General features: G+C 49.1%; 1 protein-coding gene across 39 annotated transcripts in view; it reads right to left on the bottom strand.

Annotated features, from left to right (window-relative positions):
• PLEKHA7 (pleckstrin homology domain containing A7) overlaps positions 1-18,439 on the bottom strand; it is a 198,920-nt gene that overhangs the window by 12,121 nt on the left and 168,360 nt on the right. For 17 of the 39 annotated variants that reach the window (XM_070491238.1, XM_070491246.1, XM_070491242.1 and 14 more), the window contains 9 exons: positions 17,766-17,846; positions 14,088-14,156; positions 13,832-13,912; positions 12,800-12,949; positions 12,099-12,200; positions 7,069-7,177; positions 6,676-6,908; positions 2,009-2,200; positions 1,794-1,911 (listed from right to left, as the gene is read on the bottom strand). In XM_070491238.1, coding sequence (XP_070347339.1) covers positions 1,794-1,911; positions 2,009-2,200; positions 6,676-6,908; positions 7,069-7,177; positions 12,099-12,200; positions 12,800-12,949; positions 13,832-13,912; positions 14,088-14,156; positions 17,766-17,846 — 1,135 coding nt within the window. The remainder of the gene's footprint in view (positions 1-1,793; positions 1,912-2,008; positions 2,201-6,675; positions 6,909-7,068; positions 7,178-12,098; positions 12,201-12,799; positions 12,950-13,831; positions 13,913-14,087; positions 14,157-17,765; positions 17,847-18,439) is intronic. The other 22 variants (XM_070491244.1, XM_044753824.2, XM_070491254.1 and 19 more) reach the window with 3 other exon arrangements.

Genomic DNA, 18,439 nt, shown 5'->3' on the forward strand with positions numbered 1-18,439 from the left:
TAGGGCCTGGAAAAGCAAGGCCCTGGGTAGAGGGTGAGGGGCCAGCCCAGGGCTGCCCTCTGTCCCCAGTGGGGGACAGTGTCCCTGCAGATCTGTGGACTACCCTAGTCTTCCCTCACCTGCACAAGACCTGGGCTACTCGGCAAGTGGAAGGGATGGAGGGGTAGGAATCCCCTTTACCCTTTCTTCCCGATGAACTCCTATGCATCCTGCATGACCCAACTCAGATGTCCTGCCTGTGTGAAGGCTTCTGAAATGCCCCAGGCAGTATCAGTTATCTCCTATATCCCCAGTATATTTACTGGTTACTGCACTGACCACAGTGTCAACATACCTGTCCAACTAGACTGCAAATTCAACAATGCCTGTTTGACCAACTGACTGAACGAAAGAACAAATGAAAGAAGGTACCAAACATTTACTGAGCACTTACTATGTAACAGGCAGGCACTGTGTTAGGTGTTTTATAGAGATTTTTGTCCCACTAGCCCTACAATGTAAGCATTACCTGACCATTGTAGTGGGGCACGACGTAAGTCTCAGAGAGGTTCAGAGAGGTTAAGGAACTTGTCTAAGGTCACATGGCAGGAGCATCATTGATCACGTGCTTCCCATGACTGGGTCCTATGACTTAGAGGAATCATCTCACCCGGGCTGGTACCACAGCCTGAGCTTTCTCCACTAGCAGCGATTCTTACCAAGGGTGGTCCCTGACATCTGGAAACGGGCAACACACTGACTGAGGACATCACAAGCATTTAGCAAATGGGAAAAAGAATGGCCAACGTCCTGGAATGCCCAGAGAATCCTGAGCAACAAAGAACTGTCCTGCCCAGGATGCCACTAATATTGCCATCGATAAACACCTCTAGGCTGTAATGAAGGAAGGGAATAGGGCCCCCGGCTGTAGTGCCAAGGGTTGCTGAGGCTCAACTCAGCAAAATCCAGAGCCCACACCCTCCAGGGACCAGCTCAGGCCTAGACAGTGCAGTGGGCTGGGAGTCACATCACCCCGCAGGTGTCAGAACCATGGCTGTGCCCCCTTGCTTCTGCACCTGGCCAACGGGCGGAAGCAGCCCTCCCACCTCTGGGAGCAGACAGGAGGATCAGGTGAAGATCAGATGAGGGAACGTGGTCAGCCTGCTCAGGGGTTCCAGGAGGCCCAGATGCAGAAAGGTTGGGAGGCCTCCCTTTAGGGGGATTTCTAAGGAAGAGGGTCTTGGCTATGAGGAGGCCCAATTGAGGAAAAAAGTGTGTTTGTTTAAAGAAAGGGCTCATTGAGTCTTAGAGTGACACAGAAGGGGAAAAACCCTCAGGAAGGCCTGAGATGGCCAAGCTGATGCAGTCACCCAACATCCCAGCCTACAGGGGGCACTGGCTCTGGGGCCAGGACAATGAGATTGTATTCTTGCTCCATCACTTATTGGCTAATTGACAAGTTATTTAATTTCTCTGAGCCTTAGTTTTATCATCTCTAAAATGCGGATAACAACAGTACTTCCTTCATGGGATTCTTACGAATATTGACTACGTGAATATAAAGTGCTTAAAACAGTGCCAGGCTTTACAGTAATTGCTATTATCATTGTTCTGGGGGTCAGATGTAATAAAAGAGGAAGAGAACCAGGATGGGGGCCAGAGGGAAGGAGGACAGGCCTTCCCTCACAGCTGCTGCCCATGCTGAGGCCCACAGCTGTAGACAGAAGAGTGCGAGGTACCAGGTGAGGGTTGGGGAGCAGTGGTGTGGTGGTGGTGGGGGTTCCCAGGAAGACTCATGGAGAGTCTCGCCTTACCTCTGCCTGGCAGCGTCTGGTACCTGCTCTCAGATCCCACGAGTCCCAGGGAGGGCGGGGCCAAGTCTCCACTGAAGGTCGCCAGCTCAGGCTCACTCACATATGACCGGAGCTCCACCTGTGGGCAGAGTCTGAGGCTGCCATATCTGCTCTGCGTCAGCCGCCTTCCCTCCCCCCAGCACAATGGGGCAACCCCTGGGCACCTTCCTGCTCACCCTCGAGTCCCCGTTCACACACTGCCCTTGCTCCCGGTCCCGCTTCCTCTCGTCCGACTGCCGCTTGAGGCCCCTCACTGAAGTGTGCCGGATGATGGTGGCCTCCCTGGGCAGAGGTGGCACGGCCGGGGGCTGGTCCTCTGGGCTGTAGAGCTCAGGGAGTGGGGGCCTGGGTGGTGCCTCATCTTCCTGCTCAGAAAAAGAACCAGAACCAGTGCACAGTGAGAGGGAGCTGGAGGGAGAACACTGAGTCATGGCCCAAAGGGCAGAGCAGTGCACTGCAAGACCACTTTAGCCAAAAGACGCCAACCTTGGGGCTGGCCTGGTGGCGCAGCGGTTAAGTGCACAGGTTCCGCTTCAGTGGCCTGGGGTTCACAGGTTCAAATCCCGGGTGTGGACATGGCACTGCTTGGCAAGCCATGCTGTGGTAGGCGTCCCACGTATAAAGTAGAGGAAGATAGGCACAGATGTTAGCTGAGAGGCAGTCTTCCTCAGCAAAAAGCGGAGGATTGGAAACAGATGTTAGCTCAGGGCTAATCTTCCTCAAAAAAAAAAAAGACACCAACCTTTCCCCTAGCTGACCCGTGAAGAAGGGAGAATCCCCTTGTTCCATCTCTGTTCTTCCCTTTGATTCACACATTCTCTATTTTACAAAGTGTTACCTACACAAAGTCCAGACTCAGTGTCCTGGGCCCATGTTCTTGCTCCACGTGCCTGGAGTGTGGCAGCAGGCCAGTAACTCTGCACTTGTTTACAAGTCTATGACAGCACCCCTTCCACCCCGCACCTGGAGAAGAAATGCTCACCCCATTCCACAGTGCTCAGACTGAGCAGCCCCTGTCCCAGCACAGTGCCTGATCCTTCAGCAGGCTGCCCTTCCCATCAGAAACGTGCCTGCTTACACAATACTCCCTCCGTCCGGACTCAGGGACTGAACAGGCAGTCGGGGTGGGCGGATCACTGCCTACCCTGCAGCCCACTCTCTGGGTCGCGATGAATGCAACTATTTTCCTTGAGACCCCCTGTCCACAATGCTCTGAGGGCTGTGGCTTCTCTATAGACCAACAGCCTGGCCCCTGACTGCCAGGAACACCCACTCCTGGGACAAACGACCATGGAGCCTCCTGCCTCCTAAACTCTCCCATTCTTAGTCTAATTTTGCTCTGTTTTTCAGAATTTTGAGGAATTCAGGAAAGGGTGCTGCAAGCTTGCTTTGCAAAGGTTTATCAGCATTCTTCCAAGGAAACACACTTCATTATTGTGTGAAAGTTAAGCTGCCTACCCAAGATACACGTTAGGCTCTTTGAGCATCAGCGGTTTCCAACCCTGACAAGATCATGGAATTACCACATTTTTACAAAGCTCCCCAGAAAGATAAACACAAAACAGTGAGTGCCCTTGATTAAAGGGAGTAGAATGTCTGGAGACAGAGGGTGGATGGGAGACAGTTATTATATACTTTTTTATATCTTTTGACTTTGTACCCTTTGAGTTATTATCTAATACAAAGGTAAATAGCATTAAATTCAAGAAAATAAGCCAAATAAAAAAGTGAAAGAACTATAGCTACATGCAACAATGTGGATGAATCTCACAGATATTATGTTAAAGAAAAGATGTAAGATGTAAAAGAATAAATACAGCACAGTCACGTGTCTCAACAAGAAACGCATCGTTAGGTGATTTTGTTATTGTGTGAACATCATAGAGTGCGCGTACCCAAACCTAGATGGCAGAGCCTACCACACACCTAGGCTAGATGGTACTAATCTCATGGGACCACCACCGTATATGTGGTTTGCCACAGACCAAAACGTCGTTATGTAGCACAATGACTGTGTTATATATGGGCAAAATGAAAGTGTTAAGAGATGTAAACATAGATAGTAAAACTAAAAAAGAAAAAAAAGGGAATTATCCAAAAAGTCAAGATAGTGGTTATGTCTCGCAGTGAGGGCCTACACTGGTGCAGCCACTATGGAAGTTCCTTAAAAAATTAAAAATAGAAATACCATATCACCCAGCAATTCTACTTCTGGGAATATATCCGAAGGAAACAAAAATGCTATGTGGAAGAGATATCTGCACCCCAATGTCACAGGAGCACTATCCACAACAGCTGTGACATGGCAATGACCTAATTGTCCATCAAGAGATGAATGGATAATGATGTGTTGTATATACAATGGAATATTATTCAGTCATAAAAAGAAGGAAATCCTACTATCTGCAACAACGTGGATGGACCTTGAGGCATTATGCTAAGTGAAATGTCAACACACAGAGAAAGACAATACTGTATGACCTCACTTATATGTGGAATCCTTTTTTTTTTTTTTTTTGGTGACGAAGATTGGCTGGCCCTGAGCTAACATCCTTTGCCAATCCTCCTCTGTTTTGTAGACAGGATGCTGCCATGGCATGGCTCGACAAGCAGCATGTAGGTCCACGCCTGGGATCTGAACCTGCGAACCCTGGGCCACCAAAGTGGAGCACGTGAACTTAACCACTATACCACCAGGCTGGCCCCATATGTGTGATCTTAAAAAAGAAAAAAACAAAAAACAAAGAAACAAAAACTTCAATAAAAAGAGATCAGACTTGTTATCAAAGGCAGAGGGTAGGAGGCAGGGGAACTGGAGGAAGGTGGTCAGAAGGTACAAACTTTCGGTTATAAGATAAACAAGTAGTAGGGATGTAATGTACAACATGACTACAGCTAACACTGCTGTATGAAATATGGGAAAGTTGTTAAGACAGTAGAGCCTAAGAGTTCTCATCACAAAGAAAAAAACTTTTTTTCCTTTTTTTCGTATCCATATGAGATGATGAATGTTAACTTATTGTGGTAATCATTTCACAATATATGTAAATTAAGTCATTATGCTGTACATCTTAAACTTATACAGTGCCGTCAATTATGTCTTAATAAAATGCAAGGAAGAAAAAAAAGACAGGGCCTGTACCGGGAAGGGACTGACATGCCTGAGGGCTTCTGGTTGCTGGCAAAGTTCCATTTCTTGGTTTGGGTGTTGGTAAAACACGGGTGGTCTCTTTATTATTATTTCTTAAATTATATACTCTTATGTTAATTTCAGGATGAATAGCACTGTTTTCACAAATATAAATTTTAAATGAGCAAACAACAAAAATATGGTAAAACTGGTGAGCACACATACATTACTAGAAGGAGGGGAGAGAAGACCCCCCTGGTGACCCTGATGCTGACTGAACCAAGTTGAAGAGCGCGGTCTGGAGCCACAGAGGACAAGCTGTGAAGAGGAGCCCCTGTCGTCCTCTGTTCCAAGCTGCTTGTTCTGCACAAGAGCAAACTGAGGAGGCTCAGAGAGGGGACGGGTCTTGCTAAGGAGCCGGTGAGAGAACAGCACTGGGATCCAGGCGGCCCAGCTCCCAGGCTGGCACCTTTTCCCTCTGCTCCTTGTCCCGGCTGGCAGGGCATTTTGCCCTATGTCAGCAGCATCTGCCCCAGCCATTCTTGCTGTTTTGCTATTTTCCTGCCTCCTGTTTGGCCGCTGGTGCCCCACCCTCTTACATCTGGGATTGGGAAGGAGATCTCAAGATGAAGAAATTCACAATGACTCTGGGTCCCGGCACCTGTCTTCCAGCTCTGGGGCCTGGGCTGTGGCTGGAAGCAGGTGGGCAGGGAGGAGCTGGATATGGGAACACGTGCGTTTCACCCAGCGCTGAGCACCAACCTTGTCAGAGGTCCTAGGCACACATGGTGTCCAGGCAAAGCTCCTCTAAGCCTTTATTGGCAAAGACCTGGAGGTCCCCATTCCAAGGTCCCCTCTGCTATGACTTCCCTGTCACTTGGACCAGACCCCTTGTGTTCTCCAGCCAAGGCTGGCCTGGCCCTGGAGACAGGAACTGTCAAAGTACCTGAACACAGCTCCTATTTCCTTAGTCTCCTGTGCTCCCAGACTCTGCCAAAGGCTTGCCCCTCTCTACGCCAGGCAAGCCAAGGTGTTGGCCCAGGCAACCACAGGGCCACAGCTCTGACCTGAGGACCTGGGCTGAAGGCCCAATTAGAGGCAGATGGCACAGAGAAGGGTCAGGAGATGTGGACTGCATCAACTAACTAACATGGAGACCTGAAGCAAATCGTAACACCTCTGGGCCTCAGTTCTCTTATCTGTGGGGTGGGGACACTGACCCTCCTGTCTATACTCCATGCGATTATTGTGAAGAAAATGTGTCCCACAACCCAGCAGAGTGCTCAACTGCAAGTGAAGGGAAGGATACTCTTCTGCTGAAAGAGCCCATCGCCCACAGGCCTGTGTAAGCAGGTTTGCACGCAGCCCTGCACGGGGCAGCACACGCCTCTCGGCACCGTGCAGATCACAGAGTTCACAGACTCAGCACAGTCACTTCCTCTTGGTGGGCCGAAGTTTTCCCAACTGCATAACAGGAGGGCTGGACTAGACCATCCCTAAGGGCCCTTCCAGTTCTGGGGGCCTAAGGCACAATGGCAGGGCCCTACCACTCCTTAATCACTCATGGCTCAGGACTCCCTCAGGACTCAGGCTGGTTCCTTCTACTCAAGTTTCCCCAGAAGCTTCTCTCCCAAGAGAGGCTGACCTAGGGACAGAGGGATAATCATCTGGTGGAGAGGGATGACGGCTCAGCTCTAGGTCATCAATACTTACTACTTTGGGCTTTGTCTTGGTGGGTGACTGGAGGGGGGACGTCACTTTCCTCAGCTGGGGCGGATGAGGTCGGTAGGGCATGTAGGTCTGCAGTTGGGGGAAGAGTCGGACCTCCAGAGGGGTCCGCACAGGGCTGGTGGGAGGGCTGGGCTGCGGGGGTGGCTTGGTCTCTGTGGTCGAGGTTGAGAGTGAAGGCACAGGCGGGTGAGTTAACAAAGGCACCGTCTTCCTCTCTAGGGGTGGGGACGAAACACACGATGGGATGAACAAGGACCCTCCTCCTCCAAGGACAAGAGGAGTGAGGGCCTGGAGACCCAGCTGCCCCCAGGCCCATCCTACCCACCTGGGCACTGGCCTCCAACACTCCCACCCCCAGGAAGATGGCACACTCACCAGGATTTTTGACTGATTCCACCAAGATTCTGAAGTTCTCTTTATTTGCACTCAGGCCTGCGATGACGTCTTCAATCCTCCAGAGATCCTTCTGTATCTGCGATTTCTCCTGGGGAAGACAAAGTGGTGGTTCATTTCCTTCTTAACTCCTTACCAGAAGTTTCTTATTAGGACTTACACTGGCATTTCAGACAGCGCCCCTCACCCTGGGGGGCAGCATCCCCTTTGGAAACCTCACCAGGGCTAGAGCCAAGACTGCTTCGCAGCATCAGAGGGAAGCGCAGACACGGAAAATGCCCAGGATCTGGGGGAGACATTTCAGAGGAGCCCTCACCAGTCCACTTTGCCTATTTCCAGCTAACTTAAAAATAGACTGCCTTAAATACTGTAGATTCCACTTAAATGAGGTGTCTAGAGTAGTGAAAGTCAGATAGGAGAGTGGTTCCCAGAGGCGGGGTGAGGGCGGGGGTGGGGCCATGGGGATTGTTGTTTAATGTGTACAGAGTTTCAGTTTTGCAAGATGAACAAACAGTTGTGGAGACTGGGTGCACAACAATGTGAATTTACTTAACACTACTGAATTTACTTAACACTACCTTTGAAAATGGTTAAGGTGGTAAATTTTATGTTATGTATATTTTATCACAATTTAAAAAAATAGACGGTCTTAGGAAACCATGGCAGAAGGGAAGAGAAGGCACCGACTAGAGGTCATGCCATCCCAAGAATCTAAAGAGCATTTCTCAAAGGACAAAGCTGATCCAAGGGATTTGAGGCTTAGTTAAGAGTATGGTGGGGAATATTATTTGCCCATAAAAGGGATGAAGTACTATACACCATGGAAGAGCCTGGAAACCATGATCCTCTGTGAAAGAAGTCTGACACAAAAGGCCACATATTGTAAGATTCCATTTATATAAAATGTCCAGAATAGGTAAATGCGTAAGGACAGAAAGATTAGCGGTTGGCTAGAGCAGGGGTGGGCAGCTGGGGGTGGAGATGGGGAGTGACTGTCGCTGGGTACAGGGTTTCTTTTTCAGGATGATGAAAATGTCATAAACTGGATTGTGGGGGATGGTTGCACAACTCCAAATATTCTAAAGACCACTGAATTGTACACTTTTAGAGGGCGAATTTTATGGTATGTGAGTTATATGATACAGCTGTTATTTTTTAAAAAGTACAATGGGAAAAGAGCCAGGCTACACAATGACACACACACTCAGACAAGTTCCAACCGAAATCAGACAGGAAGAGGTGCTGGAAAGAGGTGAGCAGGGGCTGCCATGGTTAAGGGACCGCGGGCATCTTTTAAGAGCAGTTTAAATATCAGATGTAGTATTCTTTTAATTTCCATGTTATAGTAGGGGCAGATAGCCTTGGCCCCATCCCAGGGACTGAAAAAGGAAGGTTTCACACCCCCATCTCCTCTCAAGGCACTGGCTGCCCTCAATTGGAAGAGTTCTCTCTCAACGCTGCATATTTACAGACATGCCTGATTCTACAACTAGACCATGTGTTCCCTGACATTCCCACAGGGCCAGGTACTTGGCAGGTTCTCAGTCCGTGTGTGTTGAATGAATAAAGGATCAATTATGTAAAATTCCCAGATCCAATACTTCCCAACAGCCATGACAACAGACGTCTGAAGTCTCCCGTCCTAAGGGGGCTCCCGCTCTCATACTCTGTCCACCCTCCCAACACCATCGCACATCCTCAGGACTGACAAGCAAATAACGGGCTTGATGTTCAGCTTCACACTAAAGTATGAGTGTCCCAAAACAGATGTGCTACTGAACCCAGAGTGTGTCTGTAAGCTCACGGGATTGCATCTAGGGCTGTGGTCCCTAAGTGGAATGCTGAGGACAGGTGAAGGAGGAGCACGGGATTAAAATCAACACTTGCTCTCCTCCTCTGCCGGTCTGCCTGGCATATTTCTACCTGTCACTCCAGTCCACAATCCTGCCCCCATATGGCCTTTCTGTCACCTCCACATGTACGAGGAAAGCAGAGAGATGCAATGGCTGGAGAACCTCTATCTTTCTCCAAGGGTAACGAATTTAATAACTTAATGACAAAGTGAAGAAACCTTCTGGGGAGCAAAGAGGTGGGGTTTCATTCCTATAAGCTCACACCATGCCAGGCAGAAGGGTTCCTATGTACTACCCTCAGCAGAGGCTGAACCCAATGTCCGGAAGTAGGGACACCCACAGGGAGCCTCCCCTATCGCTGCCGCCCACAGTTACCCGGATGTTCTTATATCCTCTGGCTTCCCCACCCAGGTGGCCATGAGGATCTCCATAAATAAAGACACTCTACTTTACTGAAAAGGTTATGCATTTTCTCACAGCCAAGCGTGGCTGACGGGAGGTGAGTTTCCAAGCCCCTTTACTGAACATCTGCATGTGGGGCTGCAAGCTCATCTCTGGTGTTAGTGATTTATTCAGGACTCTAACAGCTTGCCTGGCCGAGAATTATACCAAAGAAATTAGCACAGAGTTGCCAAAGAAAGGCCCTGGGAGCTTCCCAGGTCATTGTAGATTCAGGCAAAGCATGAGCAATGCCACCCACCTAGGGGGAAATCCACCTGCAGGGGCCAGGCTCCGAAGTGGCCTACCTCCTAGTACCTTAGAGGCCCAAGTTCTCCAGGGAGTCTGCAACAAGGCCTGTTACATTGTACCCACTGTTTTTTAGAGGAGAACAAAGGATTCTGGGCCTGCTGTCTGTTAAATCACCAAGAAATAAGGCACGGCAGAAATACAAATGGCCAATAATCATATGAAAAGACGTTTAACCTGCTGGTAATTAAATAAATGCAAATTAAAACAAGATGCCCTTTTTCAGCCAGCAGACTGGCAAGAACTAAAAAGACTGATAACATCAAGTGCTGGTGAGGATGTGGGCAAACAGGTTCGGCACTCTCATTCACTGTGGGTGGGAGGGCAAATGAGTCCAGCCTTTCAGAGGGTCATGTGGCAGTGTCCGTAAACATTCAAGATGTACACTCATCTCAACCCAGCAAGTCTACTCCTAGGAGCCCTGGATAAATGCTTGTAAATGATCTTGAAAAGGCAGTTTGACAGATGCTTACTGTGGCACCGTTTATAAAAGCAAAACACTACAAATAACTTAAATGCCCATCAGAAGAGGAATGACTAAATAAAGTGTGGAACATCTAGATTATGAAATGCTATGCAGCAGTTAAGAACTAATTTAATTTCATTTACTTAGACCAACACTGTCTCATACGACTTTCTGAGACTATGGAAATCTATAGAACGTGCTTTCCGAAGAGTAGCCATTGGCCACGTGTGGCTACCGAGCACTTGAAATGATTCCAGTGTGACTGAGAAATATATTTTTAATTTTAAGTTAACTTTAATTAATTGATGTCTAAATTTAAATAGCTACCATACTGGGCAGAATAAACTTGGGGGTATACATCCTGGAAAGATTTCCACAACATAAAGTTATGACAAAAAAGGGAGTTATTGAACAATGTGTAAGTGTGATTCCTCTTTAGGTAAACACAACTCGCACCCCTAAATAAACAATATGATTCTATGTATGTGAATATGTGTAGACATACATAAAAAATGGTCCAGAAGACAAGGCTGAAAACTGATGGGATGGCACAGAGGGAGGGCGATGGGACTGGGGCAGAGGGGAGGAAGGAAACAGGAGATTTTGTTTCTTCTTTTTGTTTTTGCTTCTCACTCTTTGGCCTTTTCAGAGAGAATCATTCATGTGTCACTTGCATAATTATAGAAATGTAATGAATGAAAAGCTAAAAAAAATTACTGCTAAAATTAATGTGGATCATTGAAGTTCAAGAAGTGTGACAGGACAGTTTAAGGAACTAGTAATTGTTTGAAGGACTTTGTCAACTATATTCACCTAGTATTTTCAAGCCACTGTGCTAAGTGCTGGGGATATGAAAAAGGACAGGAAAATGTTAGTCAAGCTCACATGAAGGGGAATTATGGGAAAAAAACAACAGTAGCAGGAGACAGACAAGTTCTAGGAAACCTTGTAGGCCTTCCCTGGGTGAGGCTAACGTCCAGAGAGTCACCATATTCATTAAGTCACTTGAATGAAGAGCCTTGGCTAGAACTAGTTCATCAATCAACAAGTCTAGCCCCAAAACTGGCCTAGCACGTTGCCTCAGACACAAGAAGCCTCAAGTAATGCTTGCTGAAGGCAAATAAGTCAAATTTATGTCAGGGCTCTGAAAGAGGAGATACGGATCTGAAGCTGGGTTTGGAAGCAGGTTATTTTCCATTTTTACAATTTAGAGGGTGGAGTGGAAGCCTGGTTCAGCACTGCAACGGGGGAGCACTGAGAGCTGGAGGATCCAACCTGGAAGAAGGAAAACCACACAGGGCCTTTCATTCTCTCCCCTGGGGGGCAGAGGCAGTAATCAACAACGTGGCCTGGTCTTTAAGGGTAAGGGAGGCAGGGCTCTAAGGCTGCCTTTCCTGACTGCGGCAGGGACCACAGTGATGGGTATCTCCCAGCTTGGCCTCCAGAAATGCAAATGACCGCCTGCCTGGAGACCAGAGGCACCTCACGGGCCTGAATTCACACTCCTCCTCGGGGAGGCTTGATAACATCTATCTTTAGGAATCAGAGGAGGGAAGGAGGCCAGGGCTTCCTGCTGCTGTCTAAGTGAGTAGCTAGAAACCCAAGACGGGGCCAAGAACCATAAGAACACAGATCACTCTCAAGTCTCTGTAAGTTCTCAAAGTTGGTATTTGTCTCCTCTTGGGTCTGTGTGCCCAAATGATCAGCAGCAAAACCCTTACAAAAATGCCCAAGAGCTTGTCTTTAAGAGCAGAGAGGCAGGGGGAGCTGAGCGGACGCTTATCACAGCCTGGCTGGGGAAGGGATCCCCAAGGGAAAGCATGGAGTGGCAAGCAGGCTGTCCCAGTGGAGGAAGAGAAGGCCCCTGGGTAGGGCTGACAGCACCCACAGGTGAAGGGTCTCAGAAGAAATCAGAGCTCAGAAGGGATGAAGAGCCTTTGGGTCACCTGGAAAAAAAACGCTCTTCTGTGTTGCTCCTGCAGGGTCTGCTTCAGCTGCTCCACATCTCTCTCCAACTTCAGGTATTCGTTCCAGGCATTTTCCATCTCCTGTTGGCCAAGGAAACACTTCTGCTTCTTAGTTACCCCTGCCCCCGAGAAAGCTCCAAGAGCACCTATGCTCCTGACCACTGCCGACGCAGCCAACGGGAAGGGGAGCTGCACGGGTCTCAGGCAGGCCTTGTGAGAGAGGGACAGGGGCTGTTTTCTCAATCATGCTCTGTCCTGGCCACCTGCACTGTCCCCTCTCCCACCCTTGGGGATGCTTTGAGTCCCAGTCCGGCAGAAAGGGCCTGCATCACATCAGATGGACAAATAAAAAAGAGGAAATTCTGACATGTCAGAAATAACTGCACACACATCAGGGGAGTAGCCTTCAGGCTGCTCTCAGATTTCTGGTCCCTTGGGTGTCACTGTGGCTATCCAGGAGTCGCTGATGAAAACACCCTAAGGGATCAATCAGACAGACAGACATGCCACCCCTGGACCAGGTAAACTACTGTTAGGAGGCAGCCTGGAGAAGTTCTGCTATTCCAGGACAGTTGTCCCTGGCCACCAACTCAACTACAGCCTGGGGGATGAGAAAAGCAGCCCCCTGCCAGCCCGTCCTGAGTGGGAAGTGTCTGCCTCCCTCCACACCCTCTACGCACAGTGGACTCTCTGCAGAGCTCCGCCCGGATGTGGACGAGGTCCTCCTGCAGCAACCTCTGCTGGTAGGCGATCTTCTCCAGGTGCTGGGGCTGCTCTCGGTACTGCTCCATCTGTCTGTGCAGCACCTCCAGCACGGACTCTAGCTGGTCCTGCACCGTGCAAGGGCCAAAGAGCAAGAGGGTAACTGGACAGTCCCCGGAGGCCTCCCTCTACCAGGCTGAGGACTAAACAAACCTGCTGATCTAGCCGAGGCTGAAGGGGCCAGTGCCCAGCTGGGGCCTGAGAGTCAGGGCCTCTGATTCCAGCCCTCGCTCTGCCCACTGGGTGGCCTCCTGGGACAAGTCACCTGAAAGCTTTGTGCCTTAGTTTCCTCATCTATGAAGTGGGCATAAAGCTATCAACTCCTGTGAGATAAACTATGAGGATAAACCAAAGAATGGATAGAAAACTCTCTAGCTCTAGGGAAAAGGGGCATGTTATAAACCCTCAGCATCATTACAATGCCTTATTAAAATGCAAAGAAGAAAAAATTCACTTTAATGGTCTAAGAGACCAAACATTGGCAGCTCCCTGGGCTACTCCTGCCTTTCCAGTCGGACTTGCTTCCTCCATAGGCCAGATACTGGGAGGAAAGGAGCTTTAGGAAGCCAGGGTCTCTGTCCTGTTATCACTGCAGCCACTTTCTCCAAGGCGGGCCCCCTCCCTGGTGGCATCACATTGAAGCCAGTGGAGCTCTCCTCTCCCAGACTCACCTCACAGGGCCGCCAGGGAGAGGTGGGCCAGAGCGGAATTAAGAGGGGTGAAGGGGGAGGCAGTACTTGGAATAGGTAGGCCAATGTTTCCCTATAAGGTTTCCTCCAGGTTCAGACAGAAACCTTCTAAGAAATACCCTTTAAACCCAAAAGCATTGTTCTGGATAAACTAACACCTGTTGTCCAATACCAACATCATAGTCCAGTCACTATCTGAGGAAGGACAGGATGACAAAACGTCCCTCCGCTCAGCCCAAGATTATGAAAACTGACGCATACTTTGTTCTCCTTGAGGGCTCGAATTTTGTCTTCCAAGTCCTGGAGGATCCTGTCTTGTTCACAGAAGACGCTCAGTTTGACCTACGAGCAAGAACAGGTTGGAGAGGGCCTGGGATGATGAGAAAAGGGCATGGCCTTGGAGTGTGATCAGAAAGACTTTGGCCACAGAACCATCCAGACCCTGCCTGAAGCTGCCCACCCTGGGACCGGGGGCAGCAGGCAGCCCAGGGGTCAGCCTGTCACTCTGCTCACTCACGTCAATGTCACTCTCAGCGATCTTCACCGGCTTCAGGCTTCGATCTTTGAGAAGGTCCCGGCCTGTCATCTGGGAAGTGAACAATTTAAAGGAGATTTAACCACGGGGCTCAGGATCAGAACTCGAGAAGGAAAGTTACCCCACGATGGATGGGTGTGGCAGTTTCGACAGTGGCACGTAGGGTCACTACACAGAAGGGGCAGAAACTTGGGCAATTCTTGCTTTGTTTTTATGCCTATTTCATTTTAGGGAAAAAGCAAAACCTTTTTGAGATCCTAGTAGCACTCATAAATTTTGCAAGACAAAGAAAATGCAGACATTCAAGTTATAGGATCATCAATTGTTGAAGCTTATAGTTGCCAAAAATGAGTTCAGTATGAATCTTGGAAAATTTGCCACTGATGAGTGAGAGTTTTGATACTGAACCTGGGCTAAGATACAAGTGGCAGAAGTCTGTCACCCCCGCCCAGGGCAGTGGGGTGAGTGGACCAGGAGAGACAAGCAAGTCCTCTGGGGCGTTGTCAAGCCTAAGTTTAAGGAAGTCTCTGAGCAGCCCACCCCCATGAGTGACCCTGGCCTTCCTCAGCCTACACTGTTGTCTGGGAAGAAGATATGGCCAAGGGAAGAAGGAACTGGATAATTCCTGGGTGGGGTTTTTACTTGATCCCCAGTAGCTGAGGCTAAGCCGTACTTGTAACACAAGTTACAGGTTACTCTGACCTCTCAAAAGGAAACCACAAAGCAGCAGACAAAAATCACCCAAACTTGTGGGCCAGTGGAATTCCACATTTCCCATCCCTCCCTTGACCCAGCATGGGTGACACGTTGCCCATCTCTCACTGACCCCTACGAAGCTGAACCCAACTGATTAGCCCATGTTTTCATTTCCCCAAATCTCTTTCTTGCCAAAAGCTGTGCAGGGGACGGGGGACCCTTTTCATAGATGCACCCCACAGCCAAGCCAGGTCAGGGACAGCCAGGTCAAATGTGCCTCGAGGAGGGGAGGATGTCTTGCTGAACTCCATTTTGCAAGTATGACCAGGGAAACGGAGGGTGGAGCCATCCACAGCAGAAATAGGTGGTGTGTGGACTATGCAGAGCATCCTGGTGTGGATGGACAGACAGCTGCTCCCTATTCCATCTGGGAAGTCCAGGACATTTGTGAGTACGAATCAGAAGCAGAAAGACATTGGCAAACACTCCCCTCAGAACTCACTCTAACCATGTGGCCAACTGTCCTACACTCCTCCTCCCTGATAAGCGTCATCAGCAAATCCAAGGGTCAAGGTCGAATGCCCTCTCCATGCCTTGGGCTGAAGACTGAGTCAGGGCTGCAGACTCGCCTTCATCTATTCCCATGCTCCCTTTGGTCACACAGTAGAGGACAGGGACCACTGTCTTATTTATCTTAGTGGAGTCAGCCCTCAACATAAGGCCTGGCAGAGCAGAAGGCACTCAGCAAATGCTTATTGCATTGCAGGGAGGTCAAAGGGAAATCCGTGTCGGTCAGTGCTGTAGAGTGCCTGGAAAAAGAGGAACTCCAGCCAAATTCTGCTCTTCAAACTGGCAGATTATGTGTACATACATGTATACACACAGTCACAGAGCACACTGACTACAGCAACAATTCACAAACAGACAGGCCATGCTGGCTCCTGCAAGGGTGGAGGGAAGAGGAAGGGGAGGAAGTGGAATTAATCCTGGTCAAGCCCAACAGCTGAACTTGCCAGGCAGGACTTGGGCCTTTAAACTCAGGGGAACCCAGCAGGTAAAGGTAGGAAGTCTTCACCCTGTGTCACAGTCCTTCACCAAAGCGAGGGACAGTGAGCTTGTCTACTCTCCAAGGGGCTGACTCTTGGCTCATTTCCTAGGAAGAAATCATTTTCAAATTGAGCTATGTTTCATGGATTCTTCCCCCCAGCAAAACTCTTCCCCTTATTTCACTGAAGCTTTTTACAGATGACATCTTTTTGATGCTGAAATAGCAAGGCAGAGCATCTAATTGAGCAATGCCTCCTTTAACCAGCACCATCAGGAAAGGAATGGGGTATTCTACACAAAAAAGGGCATTTTGAGAAAGCTGAATCTTTTAAACTTTTTGATGGAAAGCTTTCTAAAAGCATGTCCTTCACAGAATACGGAATATAAATTCAAGCTTATTTTGGATGAATCAGAGTCATTATAAAAATCAGTAACATAGAATTTCTTAGAAGCTGGTTTAGGACTATTTGCCCCTTGCTTAAATGCTCCCAAATTTCTGTGCTTTCATTTCCGTTTTAGATTGACATATAACATTTCTTCTCAGGATACTAGTGCTCCCTCTTTTCTAAGAAGTTTCTCTTGTCCCCTTTAAGGTGCTGTGAGTTAGGAATGCTAGTGACTGATTAGTCACTAGGATTAGCAACAGAAGCAACACACCTGCTGCTCTTCCCTCCCTGCCTCCCGCCAGCCAGCAAGGGAGCCATCAAGGGAGATCTTCCTGCACCTGTGTCTCCCACCGCTACGGGCCTTAGGACATCAGACGACGTGTTCCATCTCCCCTCACTAGATAGGAACCTAATTAGGGGTGACCGTGGGAATGGTGACATATTTTCCCTGCATCCTCAGAGCCCAGCCCAGGGCCTAGCATGTTGAGGATATTCAGGAAATGTTTGCTTAGTGAGTCTGTGAATGTAACAAAACAGGGCAAGCTGGCTGCGCTCAGGGCCTGAGACGTCTTCCTATGGAGTAAAGGCCATAGGCTTTAGAGCATGGGCTCCGTGATGGTGTTTACACAGCTCAGAGGCCCATTACGCTTCTGAATTTAGCTTTGTTCCAGATAGCTGAGGCTACTAAGACATATCCACAAGTAGTATATTACGTCTAATTTTCCTTTTAAAATTGCACTTTGTGATAGCAAAGTTTAAATCTATTTAAAACATCAACTATGGGTCCCCAGCATCTCTGTCACCAGAAACAGTGAAAGTCAGTGGGCACCCATCCATCTGAAAGAGTCTCTGCATCAGAGAGGGAATCAAAGGCCCCTCAGGCCTCTACTCTTCACCACATCCCAAGACCCCTCTTCTCGAGGCTCAGGCTGATCGGCCACAGCACCTGCTTGCCAGCCTGCGGCCTCCCTTGGAACGCTGTAAAAGCTAGCCACGTTCAGGCACAACTTCCACATTACTCAAAGTGGGGTGGGGGGCCTGTTTTGTTCTAGTCCAGCTCCAAACTGTTTCCAAACATCAACCCCTTGCCCTAAAGAAGATCCACCCTAGTCCCGGGGCCATGGTGGAATCTGAGATGTGCCAGCCCCTCCAAGGCGACCAGGAGCTGCTGCTCCCTTGCAAGGAACTCATGCTCCACTACACAGACAGTGCTGGTTTCTGTCTAAGCTCAGCCCTTGCCATGGAGGCAGACAAACAGAATGGGAACATGACACAAGCTGGTGGCAAGCTAGGCAAGCCCCCACCCCCATGGCAGCACAAAGATGGAGTCACAGAACACCACAGATGAGAGGCTCAGCCTGGTGCACCAGCCAAAATGCTGAGAAGCTTCACTAGAAAGAAAATAAACCGAAATGACTTGCAGGAAGCCTGGGGGCGGTCAGGAGAGCCCCTGGATAAGCAAGTGATGGAGTCGCAGGAGCCAGAAGCAATGGAATGGCCCCGCCTGGAGACACAGATCAGGTCAGCTTACGCTTCTCCCGGGCCGACAGCCCCGTGCTGACTTCTTCAGCACTTTGTAAAGCACGTTGATCAAAGGTTCATTATTTTTTATCTGTTCCAAACAAAAAGGCAAATACAACAAAACGTAACAGGTGAGACATCAAATGACACTTGAAGGAGGCAGAATTTGGGGAACTGGCAAGGGGAGCCTTAGGGAGGTCGTGTGCTGTGCAGTTCACATGACCGCATCTCAGTCTGGGTGTGCTGCTTCCCAGCTGTCAGACTTTTCCAAACTTGTCCCCTCACCTCTAACGCAGGGACAATTAGCTCTGCCTGAAGGCCCCTGTGCAGGCTGGTTCACTGAATGCTGGTTTCAGTGCCCATTTCCCCCACTTCTGCTGCAGAAGGCAAGAAGGAAGCTTGCCTTTTCCTCCGTCTTCCCTCATCACAGTCTGAGAGATACCGAATGTGGAGTTCAGAGCGGTGCCATGCCTTAGTCTCACCCTGCCCAACATTTTCCACCTTCAACCCCTCAGACACTTGCCTCCCCATCTGTGTCGTATCTACCTAATTATGTCTTACCAACGAGCCCAAATGCTTACAGCTCCTTTAAGGGAACACCGTCCTCACCCGCTAAGAGAGTGGATCTCAACCCTGGCTCGCACACTGGAATCAGCCAGGAGCTGTGAAAAGTACGGATGTCCG

Source organism: Equus asinus, chromosome 20, assembly GCF_041296235.1.
Source record: "Equus asinus isolate D_3611 breed Donkey chromosome 20, EquAss-T2T_v2, whole genome shotgun sequence".
In the NCBI taxonomy this organism is placed as follows: Eukaryota; Metazoa; Chordata; class Mammalia; order Perissodactyla; family Equidae; genus Equus; species Equus asinus.